Source organism: Gobius niger, assembly GCF_951799975.1.
Source record: "Gobius niger genome assembly, chromosome: 6".
In the NCBI taxonomy this organism is placed as follows: Eukaryota; Metazoa; Chordata; class Actinopteri; order Gobiiformes; family Gobiidae; genus Gobius; species Gobius niger.
Genome location: NC_136857.1, coordinates 24673478 through 24695782, shown reverse-complemented (window position 1 = coordinate 24695782; position 22305 = coordinate 24673478). Strand labels below are relative to the sequence as shown.

The 22305-nt window shown below is 39.8% G+C and overlaps 2 protein-coding genes across 2 annotated transcripts; both read right to left on the bottom strand.

The window, feature by feature from the left end:
- Positions 1-3660: 3660 nt before the first annotated feature.
- On the bottom strand, positions 3661-15770 carry zmynd12 (zinc finger, MYND-type containing 12). The gene is made up of 8 exons (XM_079558066.1): positions 15619-15770; positions 10488-10617; positions 10149-10320; positions 8514-8683; positions 7831-7953; positions 7660-7744; positions 4875-5020; positions 3661-3797 (listed from the first exon to the last, which is right to left on the bottom strand). Exons 1-8 carry the CDS (start codon positions 15750-15752, stop codon positions 3684-3686), a joined length of 1074 nt encoding a protein of 357 aa, XP_079414192.1. The 5' UTR covers positions 15753-15770; the 3' UTR covers positions 3661-3683.
- Positions 15771-16428: 658 nt separating this feature from the next.
- emp3b (epithelial membrane protein 3b (MAM blood group)) lies at positions 16429-21345 on the bottom strand. Its single transcript, XM_079557927.1, has 5 exons — positions 21253-21345; positions 18088-18174; positions 17624-17726; positions 17396-17536; positions 16429-16642 (listed from the first exon to the last, which is right to left on the bottom strand). Exons 2-5 carry the CDS (start codon positions 18163-18165, stop codon positions 16467-16469), a joined length of 498 nt encoding a protein of 165 aa, XP_079414053.1. The 5' UTR covers positions 18166-18174; positions 21253-21345; the 3' UTR covers positions 16429-16466.
- Positions 21346-22305: the final 960 nt, after the last annotated feature.

The following is a 22305-nucleotide window of genomic DNA, read 5'->3' as shown; positions in this document are numbered from 1 at the left end:
ATATTCCAATTTCCTTTTAATGTGTTAACAAGCAATCAAAAGTATTTGGAATTTTCCGAGGGTTGCCTGAATGCAGCAATCACATGCATAACATCTCCTAATGCCAAACAACGATGTATAGACCTGACGGAAAAACGACAGTATGAGACAATGTGGCGTGTGTGCCACGGTTAAAAGGGCACTTTTTTTCCTTTCGCTTGGGTTCATTTTGGTCCCTGTTCCTATCTAATTTATGGTATTCTGAAATGAACTTGTGTGCACTAATATGTCTCAATAGAAGTGTTGCTGCTGTGGAAGCTTGATACTTTTGCATTTTGTGGGTTTTTTGGATTTCGGTCTTGTCCGGAAACCTGTTAAGGTGCAGTATTGGTTCGAGGTAACGCGGTAAAAAACATATCTATTTCACACTTTCTATGTTACATCACTCTTTTCTCACGTTGAAAACTGGGATTGGAAACACATCAAATGGCTTAAGTCCAGCCCTCTCAGCAGCTCCACTGAAGAAGCACCACCTTTTAACACTACTGTGACGTTGTCCAGTGTAAATAATAATAATAATAATAAATAATACCGTATTAGAGGAAAAGACAAACTGTGAACCTGAAATATTTGAACGGATTTCCCCCCTTCCCCGATTTTCTCACACCAGTTGTTCGTTCCCCCACATGCTGTTCCTTTCTGTAACAAACCCATGTTGTGTACATATTGTAATCCTAATATTAAAAGCCAGCCATAGAAATGAATGAATGTCCTCTCCCCTCGTTCTTTTTCTTTTGGTTTTGTTTTGTTTTATGAGATGCAAACAAATGAGTAGGTTTACTAATTAACAAAGACGAACAATGATTAGTTCTATATTTTGTAAAGGTTGCTAAAGGGATACTTGCGGCGACTTATGGCTTACTGTATAGAGCGGAGAAGACGGCAGGAGCTGTTTAAGTGCGTATGACAGGCTGCACTACCCATTTCAACATAGTTAGCATATATGTTTAAGATTTAAATGCAAATTGTACCTTGTTTCCTTGGAATATGGAGTTCTCTGCTCAAAAACTATTGTATTGGAACAGTTCTGGTACTTATTGGTACTAATATTGTCGAAATGCTTAAGTATAGCTGTTCCCGTCTGCTTCTCCACTTTCTACTGCAGGCAATAAACTAGCCCCAACAGTTTAATTCAGCACCAACAAAATATGAAACTATCCCTTTAACTACTGCCCCAAATACTTCATCCTTATCCTTACAATGTGGACCAGAAGTACTAAATTGGAGTATAATGTTGCTATATTTGCTAAAAAAAAAAAAAGCTGCTGTTGTAATATATTGGACTTACTGCTGCCACAGCTGAAAAGGGAATCGAGCCAAATTCAAACACTGCCTGTCGACCGAGACGAAGCCAAAATAAAAGGTCTTGTTGTAAAAATTCATTACTATTGATTGAATAAATAATACGTGTAGTTAGACGCTTTATTTTGAAAGTTGTGTAAGAAGTTGTACAGAATGAAATCGGGGTCGGGCTTGAGGGTAGAAGAAGTGTTTTGCAAAACGATGATTTATTTCTGGTTTGCGGGGAATTTATGGTCAACTATTTAATCTTTCGTTTTCGGGGCGAATGAAAATGTGAATCCCGTAATTCCAATAAACAATCAGATTCGGATTTGGGTGGGACTAAACAATTACATAAGATTTGGGGAGAAAAGAGAAAGTCTTGGCGTCTCCAAAGGTACGAAATAGTTGACGAAATAAAACCCCTGCCTTTTTCTGTTTTCTTCTTTTTTTTGTTTTTTTGTTACAGTGTTAACACATGCATCCTACAATTTGTAATTCAACCCAAGTGTTCAAAATGGTGTAAATATACAGCTATATCCTTCCTCTTTTTTTTTTTTTTTTAGATTCCAATAAAATATGTCATTATTCCAAACCAGTTTAAATGTGTTTTCTCCTTTGTAAAGAAACCGCTTGATGTTACTGCTAACAAAAGGTACCCAGTTGTTTCTATATGTGCACTTTTTTTTCCACATGGGAAAATTGGCCTTATGCCGGTTTTAGGGTCTTAGTCTGTAGTTACCCATCTGGAGCCTAGTGTGCATGTTTTGAGTTATTGGGAGAAGCCGCATCGCCCGAGTGAAACCGACCCAAATCCCAGACGTTCCTTCCACCTTTATTTTTCTCTCCCATTACAACTTGAGCACCTTTCTCAAAATGATCCAACATGTTTGTGCTAAAGATGAACTCAATTCTGAAATAGAAGGAAAAATTTTTTGTTTGCCACGAGCAGCATTACCTAAATCTAAAAAGGGACAAAACGTGATGAAAACACAACAAAAAACCATGAAAAAAGAAACGAAAAAAACAACACAAAAAAACCGACGTGACAAATAAGTGATTTCAAAAAGACGAGAGCACAATAAAAAGCAAAAACATGGCAAAAGAGCAACAAAAACGAGATGGAAAAGGAACAACAACACCACAGAAGAGTGATAAAAAAGTGACCAAAACACGACAAAAAGAACTCTTCAAAAACGCTTAAAAAAATGCATTCAAATGAGGGATATAGGCTGTAACCTTTTAGATTTGGGTAAAGCTGAACTTACTGTTGCCCAACTACAGCAGTAAGTATATTTCAACAATAAATTAAATCAGGGGTGCCCAAAGTGGGGCCCGCGGGCCAAATTTGGCCCGTTGAAACAATTCTGTTGGCCCGCCAGAGAGTGACCTACTTTTGCGCTGCGTGTGGTTAATACTAACTCTCTTCCATTCATTCTCAAAGGTAAATATGGATGCAGTACACTTTTTGACCACCAGCGTCAAATTGGGGGCGCTGTTTCACTCCTTTCACAAAGTTAAGGAAACACTGTTGTGGTGTCTTGGTGTTTATCAATTACAGAGCGTTGTAGCAGCAACTTTCACAGTTTTTCAATTTTTTATTGCAAAGGTTGTTGACATCAACATCAGTATATGTTAAAAACTGACTTATAAAAGAATTGATGCTGAACTGACACTTTCAAAATAATCTAATGTGGCATTTTCTTTGAGTTAACAAATGAGGTAAAGTTACTGTAGGAGCTGTAGATACAGGTTTATTTATTTTTTGCACTAAATTGTTACAATGGTTGATTTTTTTTCTACTAAAACTAGGCTTTTGCCATAGTTACCATTTGTTTTAATATAGCATGTTATTTACATGGATAGAAACAAATGCAAATGTAGGCTATCGAAAAAATAAAATAAAGTAATTTTATAATTTGCAGTTATATGTGTTTTTCGTGCTTGACATCGCCGTGTTTGGCCCACGACTCAGAGGCACTTTTTCATTTTGGCCCTCGGAGACAAAAAGTTTGGGCACCCCTGAATTAAATCAAGCAATGTTTCTATTTTTGGTCTAAGTTTTTGTCGGATTTCTATGTTAATCTATCATGTCAGCTTTAGGCCTACATTGTTAAAAGTTGAAATGGGTGAACAAGCTAGCAAGACTATTGTTGGATAAGGTCAAACGAGTACTGACTGCAGCCTGAGCCAAGACAATGTACCTCCAGGGTTTTATCGTGGCAAATATGTAAATTACACTTAATCATTTCCAGATGAATTACCGGTGTACCAATGACTGACAAGACTAAAGGAAAGGCTATTGACTGATTCACACTTTTATGGCAAAGTGAGCTTTTTGGGAATACTGGCCGCACTACTTCTTAGCTACTGTACCACATGTCCACCAGCTCCAGCAGACTCTGAATGGCCGCGCTCAGCTCTTGTTGTGGGCTCATCTGGCTGGTCTGCAGGGCGGACTGTCCAAATCCCCTCGCCTGGTACAGAAACATGAACACAAGTGCAACAGCTGTCAGACTCCAGGGGGAATAAAGCCTACTTATATAACAGGGATAGGATGAAGGAAAAAAAAAAGTGGTTGACCCGGTCATTTGATCCAATCGGTTCTGATTTGTGTTTATACAACAGAGGGGAGAAGTAGGAAGTAACGAGTCCTGTAGTAGTGGTGGTACTGACACAAGTAGAAGTAGAAACTAGGATCTTGAGGCAGTATATTTAGTAGCAGTTGGAAAAATAAAAAATAAAAGCAAGTTTTTCCACAGACCAGTCAGAGGGGCAGGAACTCAGAGGCTGGACTTATTAAGTGCAGTGGAAAGTTAAATGAAGGGTATGTAACAAGCACTCTTGCAGTTTTAAAATGGGACTTCCAACAAAAAACAACAACTTGTAATTGGGAATAAATATACAATTGTTGTCAGTGAAGTCAATATCTTACATGCCCATGTTAACTTTTTATCTGGGGACACAGGTAGATCATGTTTATGTAATATATAAAAAAATAATAATAATTAACTGTCTAAAACCGAGAAGGTAAATGAAGCTAAAAAAAAAATGAGTACAGGGCATCTCTGTAGAGCCATATCAACAATCTTGGACTCTCTAGCTGGTCCCGGAGTCCAGACTAAACATGGTGAGGCTGTGATTCACTTTGACGACTGTCTTCCCGAAGATGTGAGCTGATGATTGTTTATGTTGTAATTTCATGCTGCCCCCTTGAGCTCTGTGAAGCACTTTGAATGACTTTGCATATGGGTCGTGAGTGCTGAATGGTTCAGGAGGAGGTGGCAGTATTACCCAAACATACGTGAACTGACCTAACTTTATGGCCGAGTTCAACTTGGCCTCCGGGTCCCACAGTTCAAGAACGCGGCTCCTAACGGGTTACTCATTATCAGCACTATTACACCGCGAAGTCAACAAGCCCTCGCGCTAAACCTGACGGCATCTTTACGGCCTGAGCTCATTAAGAGATAATCCGATCGAGAGACAACGGTGGACTCTGCTGGGAATGGTGTCAGTGTGTCACACGTTAAAGCCCAGGTTACGGGACTCACCTTGACACAGTCGCCCGCCATAAACCACATCATGGACAGGCAGTGCAGGAGCAGCGCTATCAGGGGGTGCTCCTTGATGCTTTGGTGCTGCTCAAAGTCCAGTATGGTCTGCAGCATGTTGTCCACTTCCACTTGCTTGGCTTTGTCTGAAGAGGAGGGAGATAAACGATATGAATTATGCATTAGTCAGGCCTTTTAAAAAATAATAATGTACATTTTAGCACTCGCATTTCATGTCTTAATTCGGTATACTCGTAAAATCTCTGAATAACCATCATCCATGGCAACACACTATCAATAATAGCCTCAGAGCTGCTTAGACGCTGGACAACAGTATAGGATAAGCAAATGAAAAAAAGTCTAAACTATGATTTACCGTTTTTTCAAATCAACACATCAGTTCACTTGTCGTATTTCCGAGTCAGTTCTTTCAGATGAAAATGTGTTAAACCATAGACTGTAAATCAAGAATGGACTTAGTGAGGGTGGCTTCTTCCATAGCATTGAGCTAACTGAAGCTCGTTCATGCTAGCAGTTTGACAAGACAAACACGTGGAGGTCAGAATGAAGCACAGAAAAATTATCCAGCGATCCTCCCAAGCTTACCTCACTGTGGTGGTTGCTAGTGTTTTGACCACCGAGCGAAGCAGCTTTAAGGAAGTGAAGAAGCACAGCTGCTGCTAGCTATTAGCAAAATGCTTTGTAGGCAATCGGTAAATGTTTTTGTCATCACATTCGGGGATCGCAATGGGACGTATTTGACCAATGTCCTTTTAAAGTTCTATTCAACCTTTACCTTTTTTGTTAGGTCACTGTTAAGGTAAAACATTGTAACTATCTACCCATTGCTTCTAAGTTTTCTGCATCTACATATATATATATATATATTTTCCATTTTTTTCCTGCTCCTTTACACAGTGCTAACTTGCTAGTTGCTTCCTTCCATAAGCAGATGGAGAGACTTCACCCGTCAGCACGGTCATATAAAATTAATAACATCGCAAAATACTTTACGAGTCTAATGTCTTCGGAATGCATCAGGCCCATTACCCATCAGGCCGCGGGGCGGAGTCAGATCTGAGGCACTGATGGAGACAGAGAAGTGTCAGCTCCACTCCGTCTGCAAATCTGGGCTTTAGCCTGTGGATCGCACCACCACCATAATAACTAAAAATAACATCACTGACCTTATCTTTTTTATTCATGTTTACTGTTGTTTTGAGGGGAGGAGCTAAAGAGTAATGTATGCTAATAAGAGCGTTCTGAATTAACTATTACGATAATATTAACTTCAAAGCTTTTTAGATCATTGTTATTAAGCTCATACAATTTAATCTTGAAATGAAGAACCTTTTTAACTTGTTTTTGGATCAACCATAAATAAGTACTAAGTAACTCTGCAAGTAAGCGCCACCTCAGTTGCTTTTTTTTTAACTTATTGTCCGTGAGAATAAATACTATGCTGACAGAAATGACAAAGGGAGAGAAGGATATTGTACATCCAATTACACAATGGAGCTAATTTTTTCACTCCAACTTGGCTGTAAATACTGTTTAAGTGGCGCTAGCCCAGTTAGCTTTGCCCGTTAGCCTGCTAGCTTCTTCTTCGTGATTCCATTAGTGGGTATTGGGGCCTCCGGATCGGAGCAGGGAAAGCTGCAAGTGTGGTTTTCTAGCCAGAGACACCGGAGGGAGATGAAAGACCCCCTAATCATCCCATTAACACTTGTATTACCCCCAGAGGGACTACGCAAAGGATTTATTAAGGTAAACAAGTTACATAAATAATGTCTCTATTTATCTATTGATTCATTATTGAATTTATAATAAAAGTTTCAATATTATTTAGTTAGACGAGACCATGCAAGTGAATAGAGAAGGATAATTTGATATATAGATATCCGTTTCAAACCTTTGTTGGAGATTACTGACCAATTATGAGGGAAAATGTATGACAAGTTGTGTAATAAGATGTGTAAAATTGCCAAAATGAAAAACTGAACAATGGATGGAGTCAGGTTACAATTTATGGGTTTGTTTAGTTGACAATTAGATATTTGTTGTTGTTGTTTTTTCGCTATCTTGTTTAGTTTTTTAATAAACAAGTAATTACCAAAAAAAAGCCCAGCTTTTTATTTCAAGACAAGGAACTGGGTTTAAATCCACATGAATCCACAATCAAACGCTTTATTTTTGATAACCCACTGCAAAAATTGCATCTATTTATCTGAAGCATGTTTGGTATTTCTGGCATTTGCTTATTTATCAGTGTGTTTTATGGCTGTTTAGTTGATCTTTGTTGATCTTTAGTCGATCTTTATGACCTGAAACATTCTGCAACGTGGCTTTACGGAACATTGGTGGAATCAGTCTGTTCAGTCACAGGCGACACACATACATGTTAGCCTGAACAAGTCACAAACTAACATCCGGATATGATTAAAGACTCACCCTCTCCATCCATACCCCGCCTGTGTAAATTGTTGCACTTAAGTTCAATGTGATTCAGAATGGAACAATGCACAGCTATATAGACACGTACTTAATGGCTACTACTTGTCTCGTCCTCTATTTGCATGCTTACTTTATGGTTTGCTGAGCTACAGCATGAATATGATGAGTGTTAAAATTCCACTTCAGTCCTAAGTTACTGTTTGATCGTAAAAATCATAGTTTTGACACTCTATCAAGTAAAGGTAAAAAGAATGATGTGAGAAAACTAGTCTTACAATTTGTTAATCACTAAGATACTTGAACAATGTCAACAACAACCAAGAGGAAATACCAAATGTGGGGAGTGGCGACGCCTCCGGATTCTCCAAAAACGGCTGCATGAGTTTAGTCAGATGAGAATGCCAGGTTTGTGCCACCTAGAAAAGAAATGTCAAAACAATGGTAATCAGTACGAGTTGGGGTAGAAATATTCGCTTTATGGTATGCCACCATTTTTTTTTACCTCTTTGTACATAGACCGAGCAATCAACGTTTTTCCCTTTTTGGCAAAAACATTGGCAATAAGAAAGTATCCATATCTGCAGACTGTGCTCTCCAGACCATACGCCTTCGCTGCGTGGTAAATCTGAAAGAAAATAAAAATAAAACACAGTAAGTTCGTTGTTATATAGATTCATCATTAAAGCGGGGAATTGTGCTTTTTCCTGGATTTGATCATCATTTCAAACACATCACATGATCACAATTGTACATTTGTTGTTCAGAAAAAAAAATAGATTGATCTAAAGCAGCTTTTTCAAAGTGAAGTTGACTTTATAACCCATCACTCCACATCAAAACACAACTCCACGGTTGTATTTTACTGTTAAAACATGGTCTTTAGAATCCATGACCTGTGTTTTTGTAGTAGCAAAGCTCCAGAGGATGTTTTAGACTTTTGCTGCTCCGCAAAGGAGGAGTAAGCAGTGCTACAGGGATCACTTCTTGGTTATTTAGGGCAGTGGAAGGAGCCCGGAGGGAAATGGACAAGTTTAGGATTAAAAAAAGAGGCAGAAACCATGGCACTTTGAATAGTTGGAAAATAAATTAGTGGTTTACGTTTTGATTAAGGAACAACATTGTAACATGTTGGAAAGCTCTGAAACAGTCACTACCCGTCCTTTAAAAATGTCTCTCAGACCGTACATCATTGGCAAAACTGAGGCTCGCGTCGTCGAAGTTCCCCTTTGCGGTCTGCAGCCGGCCCAGAGCCCGGTGCAGGCGGTGGTTCAACTCGTGGTCACAGTCTGGGCTTTTGCTCACAACCCACTCTGCCTGAGAGATCATTTCTGCAGCTGGGGAGAGCTTTCCTAAACCTGGGCACACAAAGATGCACACAAATAAAAGTAATGCTTGTTTGAATGATTGGTCTAAAGTCTCAATTTAAATAAAAATTTTGTTGAGTGTTGTACATTTGAGGAGTGACAGAAAAGTAGCCAGTCGCCCGTCTGCACCAACCAAACACTCCCTCGGCTCAGTCGCACAGAGAGGCACAAGTGTCTTGCTCAAGGACACCTCCACAGGCTGCACTAGTTGAAGCTTTGGAACCACTGACCCTCTGATTCATGGCTCAGTGGTCTAACCATTGAGCCACTGTTTTAATGGACACTCACACAGTGGAGTCTTTCTGAAGAAGTTGGAGTTTGACCTGCTCGTCCTGTTTATCAAAGGGGTTGTTTTTCTATCAATCTTTATCTCTTTACATCATAGCAGAAACTATTCTTTCAGAGGTCAACTTTAAACGGCAAAAAGACACCAACATTTCCCTAAAACAATGTTTGTTTCAACTTAAACCTGACAAACTTCTGTTTTAAAGGAAGATAAAGTAAATCATGTTCATTGTAGAAGTTAATGAAGATTTTCCAGAACAATAATCATTATTAAACACAGCTATGTTCCATCCGTCCTTCAAATTAAAATACAGTTGTCTGGACTGACTTGGTGGACTTGAGCTCGTGAACTCTACATGATCATTTACTATAGGATTTGTAGACGTGTAGCCCAAGGCTACAATCCGGTGTCACATGTTTACATGCATGAGTCTCAGTCTCTCGGTTCAATTACAGCGTGCACGAGACTATTAGGGTCATGAAAAAAACACATGCAAAATATGAGTATTAATAATGATAATAACTTAACAGTGGAAGCAGAATGGCATGTACATTTGTATTAAAATCATCAGGCTCAGATTGAACCTTTAGTTGTGTTGCTTTATGATCATTGACATTGACTTCATCATCCACATCTAAAAAAATACAAAAAAGGAAATGCGAGTTTTCCCCGAGAAGATATTGACTTGACTGCCTATTCACAAATGCTAGCTTACTGTTTTGTTTTTTGTAGAGTATCTGACCTGTAAGAAAGAATCTTGTGACTGCCTTGTTGTGCAACTGAGCAATGCTGCTGACACATGGAGAATACTAATCAAAATGGGAAATTTCTGGCTGATTTTTTGCTCATACCCTCGTTTTTCAGGACATGTGGAGGCTGGTTGTCGTCTGTGTATGATAAGAGCTGTACTCACATCAAATGTCTAGTAACCGCAAACTTCTATTTAAGAGATAAAGCCAACATTTCACCCAATGAATAGAATAGAATACAATAATTTAAACCCTGTTTGTTTGTTTGTTTATTTATCATTTTAGAGCAGCTTGATTTCTCTAATGACGCTGCAGCGTATAACCTGGAATTTCCCACAGTGTTTCTTTAAATCGAGGTATGTTAATTCTGCGTACTAGTCCTTTATTTGTAGAAAGCACTGCAGAAAGCTGTCCCTCTCACCCAGGTAAGCCTCAGCCAGCAGCAGGTACGCAGGCACCAGCTCAATGGTGCTGGAGCCAAACACGTCAACGCAAAGGGACAGGCATGCCTGACCCCCGGGAAGAGCCTCCTCGTGCTTCCCTTCAGCCACCTTCGCCTCCGCTATGGATCTGGCAATAGCAATCAGCTCCCTCTGAAAACAAAATGAACTCAGTGATATCTATTCATCTGTTTAAGTGTGTTTTGGCCTGTGGGCTTCATTTGGCAGGGCGGCACAGGGTGAAAGGGGGTGAAGAAGAGATTTGTTGCAAGAGAATGATTACATTACACACCACAGGCCACACAGCAAAAATGCAGTACCTTTTTAATATTCTTTTCGATTCTCCCTTCTCCAGTGGAACCCCGGAGAGTCCATGTTCGAATAGGAACCAACAGTGGACAGATCTTCTCATGAATCCCAACCCAATCTGCAAACTGGTGACTGGCATCACTGAAACAGACACAAATAAAGAGAAGACTTCAGTTTTCTCGTAACTTTCTCTGACCTTGCAAAGCCATTTACCTAACCTTTTTGTATGTTTTTTTTGTGGAATGAAATTTGTTTTGTTTTCCAAAAGATGATGAAAACAACGTTTGTGCGCTGTGCATCTAATTAAGAATCCCTCTCTGTCTAAAATGAAGTACATCTGGCGTATATGTTCTCTTTCCACTTGTACTGCATTACATAAGCGGAGTGTCATGTGCTTGCTCTGTGCTCTTCTGTGGGGAGAGTCAGTGGTTGGGTTTTCCACCACTTTTAAGCGTGTTATTTTCTCATCTCTCCTTCTGCTCGGCACATGTGTCAGCGGCAGTATGAGTCCTGCACACAGATGGCTTAGGGACGAGACAGAGGGACCGGGCCACGTCAGTCAGTCAGCAGCGGTTCACAGTAACACGAGGAGGACAGGCAGAGCTGATGTGATAATGGGAGTGTATCCTTGCTGTGATTGTGGATTTATTAGTCATATCAGCTCAGACAGAGTTCAGAGACAGGAGACAGGAGGAGAAGTGATATGCAGTTATTTTATGAAATGACTTTGATTAAGAAAATCTCCAGTAATTCTGTCTAGGCCTACCGTGATAATATGAATCTGATGTTCGCTGTATTGAGGCATTGCAAACTGAAATTGTAATGCGAGCACATCAAAACCAAAGTATCCCTTTCTTTAAATGTACTTCTTAAAGTGAAGTTTGCAAAGTGAGGAGAGATTGTGTGAAATTTGAAAGGAAGCAATTAAATTCCTCCCCTCTTTAACCACAAAGCCCTTCATAGTTTGCAAAACGAGAAGAGAAGGAACAGAATTTTCAAAAGTAAACGATAAAGCTCCTCCCCCACCCCTCCCGATTGGACTTGACAGGCTAGTTCACGAGAGAAGCTTGTCTCATTGGTCAATGCAGGAGGAAAAAATACATACATAAAAAAAAAAAAAAATTAAACTACCACATTTGATGGAGACTTGTGCAAGTGGCTTGCCATTGGCTTCAAGGGTGGTTTTCCACAACCTCATCGAATTTGCAATGAAGGCTCTTAGAGTCCTGCTGATGTTGTATAGCTCCAGGCATTCAATGATCCAAGTATGTTGCAGTAGTGAGTTGTAGGCTTTCTTGTAAGCAATCCTCAGGTTAGTGTGTCGGGTTCTGCAGTCTCGAGCGACTGTTCTGTCTACCAGGAGCTGGTGTTTGGCACCTCTGGTATCTTTACCGATTCCCTTCTGAGCTGTGCTCATGTATTGATCCATGTGCCCGCTTATCTTAGCCGCTATGGTGCCGGACATGAGCTTCCACATTGGGGAGAGGCAGGTTATTGGGGTTTCAGGGATCCTTCAGGATCAGGATTGTGCGCCCTTCGGTTAACCATTCAGGGTGATTCCCATCTCTCAGCAGCTGGTTCATTTGTGCTGCCAAGCGCTCATGGAGAGCCGTGAGTTTCTTAAGCCAGTAGGCGTGTATCATGTCAGGGCCTGGTGCTGTCCAGTTTTTCATACCTGAGGCTCTTTCTTGGACGTCTGCCACTGTGATGGTAGCTGGATTCTGTTCAGGGAGGTTGCTGTGGTCCTCTCTCAGAGCCACCAGCCACTGTGCATCACTGTTGTGTGCTGCCTCCTTCTCCCATATGCCTTTCCAGTACTGTTCAGTTTCCAGCCTTGGTGGGTCTGCTCTGTTATTGTTACCCTGCCACTGAGCGTACACTTTCGCTGGTTGAGTTGCGAACAGACGATTTACTCGTCTGGCTTCGTTGTCTCTCGTGTACCTCTTTAGGCGGCTGGCCAAGGCTTGGAGCCTTTGTTTGGCAGTTTCCAATGCTTCAGGTATGGGCATCTGGCTGTACCTTTTGGGTACGTGCTTTTTCATTGCACCTTTCAAGGCCTCTGTCAATTGACTCACTTCCCTCCGTGCTGCCTTGATGTTATCCTCCAGCCTTCTTTTCCATGGTGGGTATTTCATCTCATGGTTGCTCTTACGATAGCCAAGCGTCTCTAGGATCACTGCTGCTGTGGAGTATATCAGCTCATTGGTTTCAGTGATGGTTGATGTAGGAATTGCTCTCAGAGCTGCATTCACATCTTATAGGAGACTTTCTGACAGTACGTCTCTTAGCCTCTGTAATTGGCTTCGGGGTTGCCTGCTGAACATTTTTGCCATGGTCTTATTTTTCAGGTCAGTCGCTGCCTTGTTCAGCGTGATGGCGCTTATTGGGGCTTCGTACCCAATCTCCATTGGGGGGGCTGGTGTTAACTCCCCTCTGATCTGGTGTCCTGGCTCCCCGTTGCCGGAGCATTGGTGTTGTACCTCGTCAATCTCAAGTTGTGATAGCAATTGCCGTTTGTGGATGTTGGAACACTGAGCTACTAGTTGTTTTTTGCCGTGAGTTTGGACTGTGGGTTTCGAAGTAACCATTTCTCCCACATCCTCTGCATGTAGCCCCTCTGGCTAGGGTTACTGGAGTAGTAGCATTCCATCAGAGCCCTGTTCTCGCATCTCGCACATTTCCGCCTTGTTCGGGGCAGTGACCCCCAAACTGGAGGAGTGGCTCCAGCAGATCCCAGGAAATACATCAGACATCTCGGTCCAGAAAAGTGCCGTTCTAGGAACAGCAAAGATATTGCGCAGAACCCTCAAGCTCCCAGGCCTCTGGTAGAGGACCCGAGCTTGGAGGAGAAAGACCGTCCGCGGAGGATGAGGAAAAGTATATATATGTATATATATACACATATATACATATATATATATACATATATACATATATACATATATACATATATATATATATATATATACATATATACATTATATATATATATACATTTTTTTATATATATATATAAATTTGTTATACATTTAAACTTCCAGACTATCACTTTAACCATACTAATTAAAGCCACACCGCGTAGAATTTTACCCAATAAATAAAATTGAAATACAAGCATTTATTTTATGACAGATATTTTCATCATTGAAAAATACCTCATAAATGTACAAACAAACATTTATGAGGCTCACCTCTCCTCAGATAAGAAAGGCAGTAGAATTTCATTAAGGGCATGTTTTGTTTTGCCAGCAACAGTATAGTTCAAAATGTTACGCAGTGTACCTTTAATAAACACGAAACACACAACTGTCAGCCCATCGCTCGTTCTATCATTTACAGAACAATAGGCAAAGTGTCGAAGTAGTAGTTCTCCTGACAGGCTTAGTTTTTGTGACTACACACTTAGATAAACTTCAGAAAATTTGCGCAGTTGTCATGGCGACGTTAAGCAATAGCTCGAGGTACTGCATATAGTTAATGTTAAATAAGGCTGACAAATGTTTGCTTGCATAGGGCAGGTTAAACTGCACCACTATGGCATCTTGGCTCGACATCAGGCCTATATTGTTGTTAATGTGCAGCTAATACTCCTCGGCTGGGACTGGTATAGCTTTGTAATGTAATGACCTTTGTTAATGCTATGAGGCTGTATGATGTCTGAGTGGTGAGTTAGTCCAGCCTCACCACATGAAGGTCCCGAGTTTGGTTCCTGGCAGACAGAGTGATTGTGAAGCTGCAATCTTGTCTGGAGTGGTTTACCCCTCGTGCTTCCGGTTTCTCCCATAAACCCAAAACATGCAAAATAGGCTACAACTCCAGTTAAGGTACTCCTAATTAGAGGTCGACCGATATGGGTTTTTCTACCGATACCGATTATTTTGGATTTTTATAGGCCAATACCGAAATGCAAGGTCCTGGAAATATCCGGCTTCTAGATCGCCCAAGAACCGATATTATAAAATCCCCCAATATGTTGGTCGACCTCTACTAATAATCTGAAGACGGATCTCCAGCTGCTACACTGGACACAAGCCCAAGGAACCCCACCTCCCTATCTGTATGACATCACCACATTTACAACTCCTTTTATGCGCTATGTGGATACATCTTGCAAATAATAACTGTCTTGCTGCCTTGTCCTTTTATTGTCTTTTGCCTTTCCACGTCGCATCGTGGCCTACAGTGTTCTAGACAGGGCAGAATAGGCAGGATATGTGGCTCTAATCTCCCTTAAATAGACATGGTTTTAGTGGCTCATCTCTCTCTAAGTCCTGCCCGGAGGAGGAATGTCGCCACATGCTACTCTCTTCTCCCTCTCTCTGCTCCGTGCCAAAGCCAAGAAAGACAGAGGATTTCTGCAAGCGCACACGCCCCATCCCATTATCATCTGTAATTAAGGCAGTGGCTGTAGCGTCAGGGAGGCCCCCCCATCTCATCTAACGCTCTGCTGCCGGGGCTGGAGTCTAATATACGACTTGGAATGGATGTGTTGTTGGGTTCCGTCTTTTATTAGCGCGTAGGCAGTAATTCCTTCACAGTGACATGAGGAAAAATCATTTGTTATCCAGCTGTTCCTCTCCTTCTCCAGACTCCAGGCATCTCCCTCCCTCCTCAGAGCACAGCAGGCAGTCACATGACGAGGCTTTCTCAACAATGCCTACGTGGGATTTTTCCGACGGGGGAGTTTATCGAGCGGTGCACACTGCCATCTAGTGTCTAAAGCAAACTTGACCGCAAGCATTTTCCTGTATTTTTTTGGAGACAAAGTTTATATGGATTAGGGCTGCACAAAATGAAGGGGGAAATGGCGATAACTGGCTGAATCTGGACCAAAACAAGGCTGAAATGGTAACTGAACATACATGGCCTGGCACACCAGACTCTCGGTTTATTCTAAAAGGGAGAGTGCTTTTTTTCTCTAATAAAAAGAGGTAGCTAGTTCTGGGCAAAAAATGTAAACTTTCACAAATATGAATATACCGTAGGTTTCTTTAAAGCATGGTAGAAATATTAAACACAACCCATGCCTCAAGGTAGTAGCCTTTAAATAAAATAAATGTGTACTTATCTTGAAGAAAAGAAAATATCATGCAAATGTTCAACACCTGACATTAAACAAAGCTACCCTGTGGCCAAACTTACCAGTAAAAGGTGACTCGACATTGCGCGCACTCCAGGGAAGCTCTACCTTGGCAAAGTTCACACAACTTTGTGGTGTCTTTCGGTAAAGCGAGGGGAAGTATTTTGAAAATGTTTGGTAAATGTTCAGGTTCCATACTTTACTCAGAATATGTGAAAGCTAGAACGGAGGACTACAAAATAACATTTTACAGCTAACGCTAGTTAGTTAGCTAGCTAACAGCTGGTGGTCACCATGGAAACGGCATGCGCTTCTTGAAAGCTAGCTTTCAGAACTGACTTATATTATATTTATTTGTAACACCACCTGTTTCACGATTTAGTTTGTATCATGAAAACAGGTTGGTAAAAAAAAAAAAAAAAGACACATTTCTGGCTACTTATTAATAAAACTACAATGGTAGCTCACAAGAAAGCCTATCATTTCCCACTGGTAGCTGCTTATGCTGTTTCCAAAAGCAACCGGAAAAAACACTTTGTGGAGGTGCCGATATTAGCCTCAACCCACACGACTAATTCCACGCTATATCACTACTTTTAAGATTTCTTGTGTGTCTTTTTGTAGGCTACTTACTGCAATGAATGAAATGATACAAACAAAGCACAATTTTATGGCACAAAATAGATGTTTTATTCTTTTATACAAAATAAGACTGAGAAGAACCTATATATCATACACACTATAGTGTATTGTTAAGCTTACCTCAAATACAAAAATCAGCCCTTCCATTGTGTTGGTTTTCTGCTAAATACATGGTCATAAGTTGGCTACTTGTAACTACACTAGAAGCATACAAAAAACATGGTGCATTAGCTTTTGGCACATTTGTCCTTGTTCAGTTACATTAGTATTATTCTTTCTTCCGTAGATGGAAATAAATGATTCCACTGAGCACTAGCAGAGGAACACAGACCCAGGCCAGAAAGAAGCAGTATCCAAAGTGCCCCAGGGTCAGCTCTTTGAGGTCCTGAAGGATTTCCTTATTGTGCAGAGTGTAAATGAGAGCTGCAGACAGCGCTGTCAGACCTACCGAACACAAACACACCAATCAGCCATAACATCATGACCACCTGTCTAATAGTAAAGGTGCACTATGCAACTATTTATGGAAACAAAAAAGTTTATATTAGTTTGTATTTGACCTTTCAGTGACCCAGCGGCTGTATGGGTGGTTAGCTTAGCGACCTTAGGCTAATTTCCATCACGGTGGCTCCAATGATGCTTCAGGATCAAATGTTTATTTAAGATTTTTTGTTTTTAAGGTTTCTGGTAGGTTTTTGGAATGTAGTGTATATGTAACCATAGATACGGTTCAATCAGCAGTGAAAACCTAAAAACCAGGAGCGTCCACCTGGAGCGCCCTACAGGCCATTGGGATTGTAAGTAAAGGCACTATGCTAACCATCCAAGCATCCGCTGGGTCACTGAAAAAATAAATACGCATTAATATCAACCTTTTTTTTTTTTACATAAAAAGTTGCATATTGCACCTTTAATGAGAATGATATTGAAAACCCAATTGCTACCACCTCTTTTGCCTGTTTTATTGCCATCACAATTAACACAGTCAAATCACTTAAATCGTCAGTCATCATTCAGGTTAGTTGAATTAGGGCCACAAGATACAACAGATACAATTTTAAATATTCAGGTTCATTCATACATTTTGTTTTTTTTATGTTTTTTTATGTTTGTTATGTTATGTTTGTTTTATTTTATCTTGAGATAGGTCCTTGTTTTGTCTTCATTTTCAGTGTACTAAAACGTAATTCCGTGTACCTGCGAATATCTGACACAGGCCAGTGAAGTAGAACAGGCGTCCCCTGGACATGGTGAAGAGTTGCCCCAGGAAAACCAGAAAGGACATCGAGGAGAAGACCACAGCGAGGACCATGAGGACTTGGACAGCTTGGAGCCACTCTGACATATACACCCAAACATTACAGTTGAAAATGAAGACGAAAATGTGAGTATTAGTGGGGGGGGGGGGGGGGGGAATGCTGGTACCAGTTTCTTTGGACGAGGAACACAGCCATGTCCCTGTGAGGTTGTCAAATCTACAGTTGTACCAGAGATCAGAGTTCTCCATGCCGTCCCACACCCACCAAGACTGGAAACAAAACAAAACCATGTGGGAAAAGCACTTCAAGAGTAAATTATAGATCAAATACATTTTCTTGCAGCTCATAATGATGTAAGTATGTAGTAGTACAGCAGACTACACAATATTAACCTAAATGATTACATAGTGTGATCAATGTGTTAAAAACTCAATCATTTGATGCACAAAGGTACAAGACACAATGTGATTTATCAAGCTTATGCAGGCAGTTTTTGTATGTTTGGAAAGGACTGGAGAGGTACAGGTTGCTCCCATGCAACAGATTTGACACCTCTGCGGTGTATTCTTTTATTTATTTAACCTTTATGTATTTTTATGCTCATTTTCCAGGTCTATTTTCAACATATACCTTCTCCATTGTGGCGATGAACAACATGGCCAGCGTGATCAGATGCAGCAGGGTCACGAACATTAACAGGTACGCCATTTTCTTCTCCTTTCCCCTAAAACAAACATAAAGCAGATTTTAAGTCAAGAGCCTTCGACATAAAGAAGCACTTCAGAAACATTAATCAAATCCACCTCCAAAATCCCGGCTTTCCTTCAAAAATAGTGGAAAGAGAGACTTGCGCACAGTGTTCAAATTAAATGAAAAAAAAAACAAAAAAACAGAACGGTAAGTTAGGACTGAAACATTGCCTGCCCTGTGTGTTATGATAGTACAGAAAACATGCTGAAATCTTAGGCGTGCCCAGCGAAAATGTAAACCGAGCCAAACTTTCAGTCCAATTAAAATCCTCTGTATGGGCGCTCTGTAATTCTCCAGACATTTGGATTTCATTAAAGAAGCTATATGAAAGAAAAGAAAAGAAAAAAAAGGTCTGGTCTGGAAATGTGCTCATGAACTGACAGAGCAGTGTGTGCTGCTGCATGAAAACATACTATTAACATTACTTTTATTGCTGCTGTTTCTACAAATACTAACTCTTTCTATCACTAATGTCAAAACAATTTAGTCTGGCAGAGAATACAAAAAGAAAAAATGGTTTTATTTGTTCATGCACAATGGGGAGAAAAGTATAATATGGTTATTTTTTACTTTATAGAAATGATCTTGCATTTAAGAAACACAGATCTTTAGATTAACCCCTTAACCCCCGCCTTAACCTAGAGCATTTTCTCCAGTTCAGCTTTACCCAAATTTAAAAGCTTACAAACTATAGGCCAGAGTAACTCCTCATTTGAAAGCTAAGACCTACAAAAAAAAATCTTGTCATTGCTTTTTTTGTTGCTCCTTTTTTGTCACTTTTTCCTCTCATTTCTGTCCCTTTTTAGTCACATTTTTGTCACTTTTTTGTCACATTTTTGTCACTTTTTCCTCTCATTTTTGTCACTTTTTTGTCACGTTTTTGTCACATTTTTGTCACTTTTTCCTCTCATTTTTTCACTTTTTAGTCACATTTTTTGTCACTTTTTCATCACATTTTTGTCACTTTTTCATCACATTTTTGTCACTTTTTCGTCACATTTTTGTCACTTCTTCATGGCTTTTTTGTCACATTTTTGTCACTTTTTCCTCTCATTTTTGTCACTTTTTCGTCACATTTTCGTCACTTTTTTGTCACATTTTTGTCACTTTTTCCTCTCATTTTTTCACTTTTTAGTCACATTTTTTGTCACTTTTTCATCACATTTTTGTCACTTTTTCATGGCTTTTTTGTCACATTTTTGTCACTTTTTCCTCTCATTTTTGTCACTTTTTCGTCACATTTTTGTCACGTTTTTGTCACGTTTTTGTCACATTTTTGTCACTTTTTCCTCTCATTTTTTCACTTTTTAGTCACATTTTTTGTCACTCTTTCATCACATTTTTGTCACTTTTTCATGGCTTTTTTGTCACTTTTTTGTCACTTTTCTGTTACTCTTTCATGGCTTTGCTGGTGCATATTCATCACTTTTTATAACTTTTTTCTTGAGCTTTTGTTGCATTTTCATCCTCCTTTTCATTATTGTTCATGCTTTTTTGTGCTTTTTTGTCATTATTTTTCTTCTTGTCTTGCCCCGTTTTTGTCACTCTTTTGTTGCATTTTCATCCTTGTTTTCGTCTCATTTCTGTTGCTAGTTTGACACTTCTTTCAAGAAGCTTTCAGATTTGATGAAGCCAAACTGGAGAAAGCTGTTCCCTATATCCTGTGTTGCTAAAAAGTCTATTAAAACCTTTGAGGGGAATCTAAAATATACAGCTTTCTCTTTCTTTGTTATAGCGTCATGTCTTAAATGAGAGATCAAGGAGGAGGCACGAGGCACAAAAGAGTTGATGTTGGGACACGGCGGCGCTGTTAGATGTTTGTGGATGCTTATCAGAGGCTGTGGTCCAAGTGGGTGGGCTGTGAACTCACTATCACAGATGAGATTAGTTCATTATAGCAGATTGTACACACATACACACAACAGAAGCTTAGAAGTACAATACCACATGCTGTAAATGACACTTGCTATTAGACAGTTTTACTTTGCTTTTTTTAACAGTGACGCCCAATAAAAGATCAGGGGGATTTAACAGACACTTTTTATAGTTTTCATCTAAATAAATTCAGATCATCAACAGCAGGCTACTTTTACTACTACCACAGATTCTATTCTTAACAAAACTTTAAAATACAATATACTGCCAAAGTACAAACACACATACAGTTCATTTTTTTGCTAATGTTAACTCTATGATGCTACTTGTGACAACGTACAGGTACATTTTTGACATTCGATGTACCATGTGCCATACCCTCTGTAGTGTTAACTATTTATTTGAAAGTATTTGTGCTCATATAGAACATTAGGTAAAATCTCAAAAACTGGCATAACTAAAATTGAAACCATTGAGGCCATTGGACATACGAGGGTAGTGTATAGTGCTTGATGTCATTTCTCATCGTACTAAAATTTGTACATTCCTGAAAGTGCTGCCGGGCAACCAGGTCAGCACAGACAGTGAAGTAGTAGCTGAAGGACTGGCCTCCATGTTTTTGTTTGATGAGGGAGACAAATGACACATGCAAACCCTATACATTTGTGATAGGAGCTAGTACCTTCCAGCTGTGTGTGGCGACCGTCTTGACCAGTATATAAACAACGAACAGCTGAATATTTGCGTGTCTAATTTCCAGCGTATGATTTGACAGTGACGTGTGATGATAATAAAAGACATGTGAGATTCTGAGGGAATATTCCAAGAACGGCTTTGGTAAATAAACAACAAAGTGTGATTTTATCCGTTTTTTTTTTGTATTGCGAAGTTAACAATATCTTCAAGTGCATTTATCTAAGAAAGATGTCATAGTAGTAGATGTTGTAGTATTGGCAGTGGTAAAAGCAGTAGTAGGCCTAGCTGCAAATATAAAGTAGCCTAGTGTAGATTAAATGATCCTTGTAGTGGTTGGGGCATACAGTACTAGTTTAGTCCAGGATTTGTATATTGTACATAGATACAGTGGCTTTTCCATGCTGCTTTCAAGTGCTACAAAAGACAATAAACAGTCTTAACAATCATTTCATTGCAAAAATAAAAAGTCTTAACTCACCGATGTTCTTCTTCTCCAAAATCGTATGTGCCAGTCTTGGTGGTCCTCCTCTCTCCTCTGTCCTGACCACACCTACTCCCCTCTTTTTTAGCCGCTCCATCCCAAACTTTTCTGAAGTTGACGCCCACTTCCTCTGTGCAGAACAGAGCTCCCTTTTGCACTCATTCAAAACAACATCATCATCCAACAAAAAACGGACTGCACAAGACCCACCCTTCACCGCTGGGAGCTGCACGCAAAACTGCTTAAAAAAAAGGCCCTTGTAATAAAATGCCAACTGGGAAAACAAAGCTTCTTGAAAGAGAGAGGAATCAGGTAATTTGTGGGCAGTCGTCCGTTCATCAGGCAACCCACTGTGAGATTTGGGAGATTGAAAAACACACAGCACTGCAACATAACACACATTGCAGCGGGGCAGAATGAGTTGAGATGGAAACAAAGAGATGGAAACAACATGGAGGTGTAAAATTGCAGGGCAGTTCGTGGGCTGGTTTTAAATTTAGGGGAATAAACAAAGTTCTTAAAGCCACACTGCAGAACATTCACATAAACAAACATGCCCACCGCGATGCCAAAGTGCTCCTAAAGCGAAAGGTTCAGATCAAAGCTTTTTTTTTGCTGTAGGTTATTAAAAAAAAGCATTTGGAACCTCATGTCAGGCTATATGTATAGGCAAATATGTATAAAATGACTGGCTGAAATGTTATACAGTATGACTTTAAACATATAGTTGGTTGTTTTGTGTGAAGAAGCAGAAAGATGAAGTAATGACCAAAGATAAACATGGACTGAACAATCTAATCCAAATGGGAAAAGGGATGTAATTGTGAAAGTGGGTGTCAGGTGTCAGTCACTGTTCAGATTCCAGGACTCACAAACTAATACTATAAAGCAAAAAATATGTACATTGAAATAATACATTTTGTTGAGATTTTTATAGAAGTGTCCTGCTGTATTGTTGGTTATTTATTAAGCAATTACTACAAAACTGGAGACTATCTATTTTGATAATTAAATGAGGACAATAAATACAAATAGGCTTGTAATAC

Excerpts from the sequence above, each read along its gene's own strand:
- emp3b (XM_079557927.1), bottom strand. The coding sequence starts at position 18,165 with ATGGCGTACCTGTTAATGTTCGTGACCCTGCTGCATCTGATCACGCTG. Across the intron at positions 17,727-18,087 it reads TCATCGCCACAATGGAGAAG|TCTTGGTGGGTGTGGGACGG; the intron begins GTATATGTTGAA and ends TTTTGTTTCCAG. Across the intron at positions 17,537-17,623 it reads TTCCTCGTCCAAAGAAACTG|AGTGGCTCCAAGCTGTCCAA; the intron begins GTACCAGCATTC and ends TGTATATGTCAG.
- zmynd12 (XM_079558066.1), bottom strand. The coding sequence starts at position 15,752 with ATGGAACCTGAACATTTACCAAACATTTTCAAAATACTTCCCCTCGCT. Across the intron at positions 10,321-10,487 it reads TCGAAAAGAATATTAAAAAG|AGGGAGCTGATTGCTATTGC; the intron begins GTACTGCATTTT and ends TTTTGTTTTCAG. Across the intron at positions 3,798-4,874 it reads TGGCGGGCGACTGTGTCAAG|GCGAGGGGATTTGGACAGTC; the intron begins GTGAGTCCCGTA and ends TTTCTGTACCAG.